The 3,224-nt window shown below is 46.6% G+C and overlaps 1 protein-coding gene across 1 annotated transcript in view; it reads right to left on the bottom strand.

Annotated features, from left to right (window-relative positions):
- Positions 1–2,397, bottom strand: part of LOC117442112 (kinesin-like protein KIF20B) — a 63,536-nt gene extending 61,139 nt beyond the window's left edge. The window contains 1 exon segment of the mRNA XM_071202358.1: positions 2,316–2,397. Within this exon segment, the coding sequence (XP_071058459.1) occupies positions 2,316–2,379 (64 nt within the window). The 5' untranslated portion in view covers positions 2,380–2,397.
- Between the last annotated feature and the right edge of the window lie 827 nt (positions 2,398–3,224).

Genomic DNA, 3,224 nt, shown 5'->3' on the forward strand with positions numbered 1-3,224 from the left:
TCTCGATTATTTGGGTCAATAATTGATATCACGATTATTAAAAACGATTAACCATTTACTTTGAAAAACATCAATTTATTGAAGAAAATAATTTGAAAAGTATGTTTTTAACAGTTGATTACCTGAACTTTAAGTATAATTCAACTGAAAAACCTATTTAAAAAATAAATAAAATCGTTTTATTTCGATTATGTTGTTTTCATAATTGTTGCAAGCCAAAATCGTAATTGCGATTAAAACACGATTTAATTGAGCAGCCCTAGCTCAAAGTGCACCAGATTGATGCATTCAACTTCAACATTTAAAAAAAACCTTCCTGGGGGAGCATGCCCCCGGACCCCCCTCGAGGATGTGACGTCACCACCAAATAAAGCAGGTTAAAATAATTAAATTGCTACATTTTATTTTAGTAAACACTGAAAACGGGTCCCACAGACCCAAACAGCACTCAAAGGTTAAAGGTAGCATATAATAATGTTAAAATGTGCTAAATATACACACTGCAAAAAAACAAAAAAGAGGAGTAAAAGTAGCTCACGACTTGTTTTATTTTTTTAAAGTAACCCTCATCCTAAAAAAAGTTGGAGACCCCTGTTATAGAACGATACATTTGACAATTTTAAGCTTGGCCTACCATTTTATTGGAGCGATGAGGAACAGGTGGGGCTTGAAAAGGCCCACCTGTACAAAGTGGGGAATGACAGAAAAAGTTTGCGAACCACTGCCTTAACCTCCGCGACACAGTGGCTTTTGCTTTAATACAAAATGTTGATCACAAAAAAAAGGGTTATTTGGCGAATCTGAGTCTGCTGTTGATAATCCATCCCACCTCTCAGGTGTGGCATATCAAGATGCTGATTAGACAGCATGGTTATTGCACAGGTGTGCCTTAGGCTGGCCACAATAAAAGGCCACTCTGAAACGTGCAGTTTTGCTTTATTGGGGGGGTCTGGGGGGGTCCGAAAACCAGTCAGTATCTGGTGTGAGGGGTAGGATTAGGGGTAGGGGTAGGGGTAGAGGTAGGGGTAGGATTAGGGGTAGGGTTAGAGTAATGTTGTGAATCGAGTGGCCCATGGTGGTGGTGGGGTTATGGTATGGGCAGGCGTATGTTATGGACGACGAACACAGGCCACTCGATTCACAACATTACCCTAACCCAAAATGTGTTATACATCCAGAAATATCATTTCCCACAGTGTGACATGTCTACACAAAACAAACGGCCTAGATAAACGGGGTATACAGTTTAACATGTTAATATATTTAAAGTGTTCAAAGTGCAGTTTCAGTGCAAGTCAGTTGAAACGATCTTAAGTTGGCGTGACGTTGAAGTCGTGCGACCCTGCTGCTGTTCTCGCTTGTAGTTCGTTTATAGCATAACGTTAGCATTTTGCTTTTGGCAACTAGATTTATGATTCAAAAATGATAAAAGTAGGAGAGACATGTGGAGATTATCCGGCTGAACAAAACCCTCTCTTAAATGTGTGTCAACCACGGACCTGATTTCGAGCCATTTTCCTAAATCCTCTGGAGAATTTGCTTTTTGACGAAAGAACCAGAAGAAGTTTACTTCCGGGTTTTAGGACGCGTCACTGCGGCTCTAATGAAGAGCAGTAGCTGCTCTCGCTTCACGCAGTGCTCTCTTATATTCATTGAGAGTAATATGCCAAATTAAACGAGATTCTTCAGGTTTAGTGGAACGCCATATCTTTTCAAGTTGTCTCGACTTTTGCTTTATTCTGCGGGTTTGGGCATTATGCCATGGAGCTAATCTATGTTGTTTTATTTTCTTCTTTTCAAAAGGAGCAACAGAGTCTCATTTTATTCGCAGCATATATCAATATTATAATCTGATATTAAATCATTTACCAATATTGCTTTAGATGCTAGAGATCTTATGTTTAAGAGTCCACATTTCATCTTCCTGTTGTGTTGCACTGTAGAAGTTGTTACATTGACTTGCATTAGGTACGTACTCCTGCACCGCGCCTTACCAGAGGACAGCCCCTAGGCGTGAAGAGAACATGGCGCGCAGGGCCACCGCCACGAACAGTCGCATTGCTCAGAGCTCTGCCATAGAATCAAAACAACACGGTTTTGTGCACATTTCCTCCTCCTGCTAATATGGGTTACGGACTCATACCTCAACTCATGAATGAAGCAACACCAATCAGAAGTGGAGAGAAGTGAAAGCAGAGAAAAAGAGACCCATAGTGACTTCTACCTTCTCAATGGCTCGGAAAAGAAACACGTAGCTGCTGGAACTGCGTCTATACACGCATTACTAACGGCAAACCCGGTGCGTAAGAACTTACCCCCGTCTGGCAGATTGGACCAAAGGACCATGATCATCCTGGTCCTGCTACTCTCGGGAGACATTCAATTAAATCTAGGCCCGGTTTTGACGCGAACTCAAGTTGGAAGACTTGGTCTGACTGCACAGGAGGCGCCCCACGGCTACATCCGCAGCGCGGAGGGCGACTTTCCCCCGGTGACGCCTCCTCAGACTGACACGTGTGAGGCCGAGACGAGAGGAAGGGAACCGAGGTTCGCAGCCACCATGATGAACAACTCGACGACCAACTCGACGCGGGACATGAACGACTCGACGCCCGATGGCCGGCTGGCTGGCATGGCCAGTTTGGCCGGCCCAGAGCAAGGGATCGATGGCGTGCTGGCTGGTGGAGTCCCAGGACGGGGGATCCCCCTCATCCTCTCTCTCCCCTCTCTCTCTCTCTCTCCCCCCCCTCTCTCTCTCTCTCTCCCCCCTCTCTCTCCCCCCTCTCTCTCCCCCTCTCTCTCTCTCTCTCCCCCCCTCTCTCTCCCCCTCTCTCTCTCTCCCCCCCTCTCTCTCCCCCCTCTCTCTCCCCCTCTCTCTCTCTCTCCCCCCTCTCTCTCCCCCTCTCTCTCTCTCCCCCCTCTCTCTCCCCCTCTCTCTCTCCCCCTCTCTCTCCCCCCTCTCTCTCCCCCTCTCTCTCTCCCCCTCTCTCTCCCCCTCTCTCTCTCTCTCCCCCCTCTCTCTCCCCCTCTCTCTCTCTCCCCCCTCTCTCTCCCCCTCTCTCTCTCCCCCCTCTCTCTCCCCCTCTCTCTCTCCCCCCTGTCTCTCTCTACCCACTCACGGACCAAATGAGAACAACAAAGCACCCCCACCGCAGGACCGGACATAGATGAACAGAAATACCTCCAGCTTGACGACATCAATCAAACGACCAACAAAAATGGAT

The sequence above is a fragment of the Pseudochaenichthys georgianus genome, unplaced genomic scaffold (assembly GCF_902827115.2).
Source record: "Pseudochaenichthys georgianus unplaced genomic scaffold, fPseGeo1.2 scaffold_296_arrow_ctg1, whole genome shotgun sequence".
NCBI classification, from domain to species: domain Eukaryota; kingdom Metazoa; phylum Chordata; class Actinopteri; order Perciformes; family Channichthyidae; genus Pseudochaenichthys; species Pseudochaenichthys georgianus.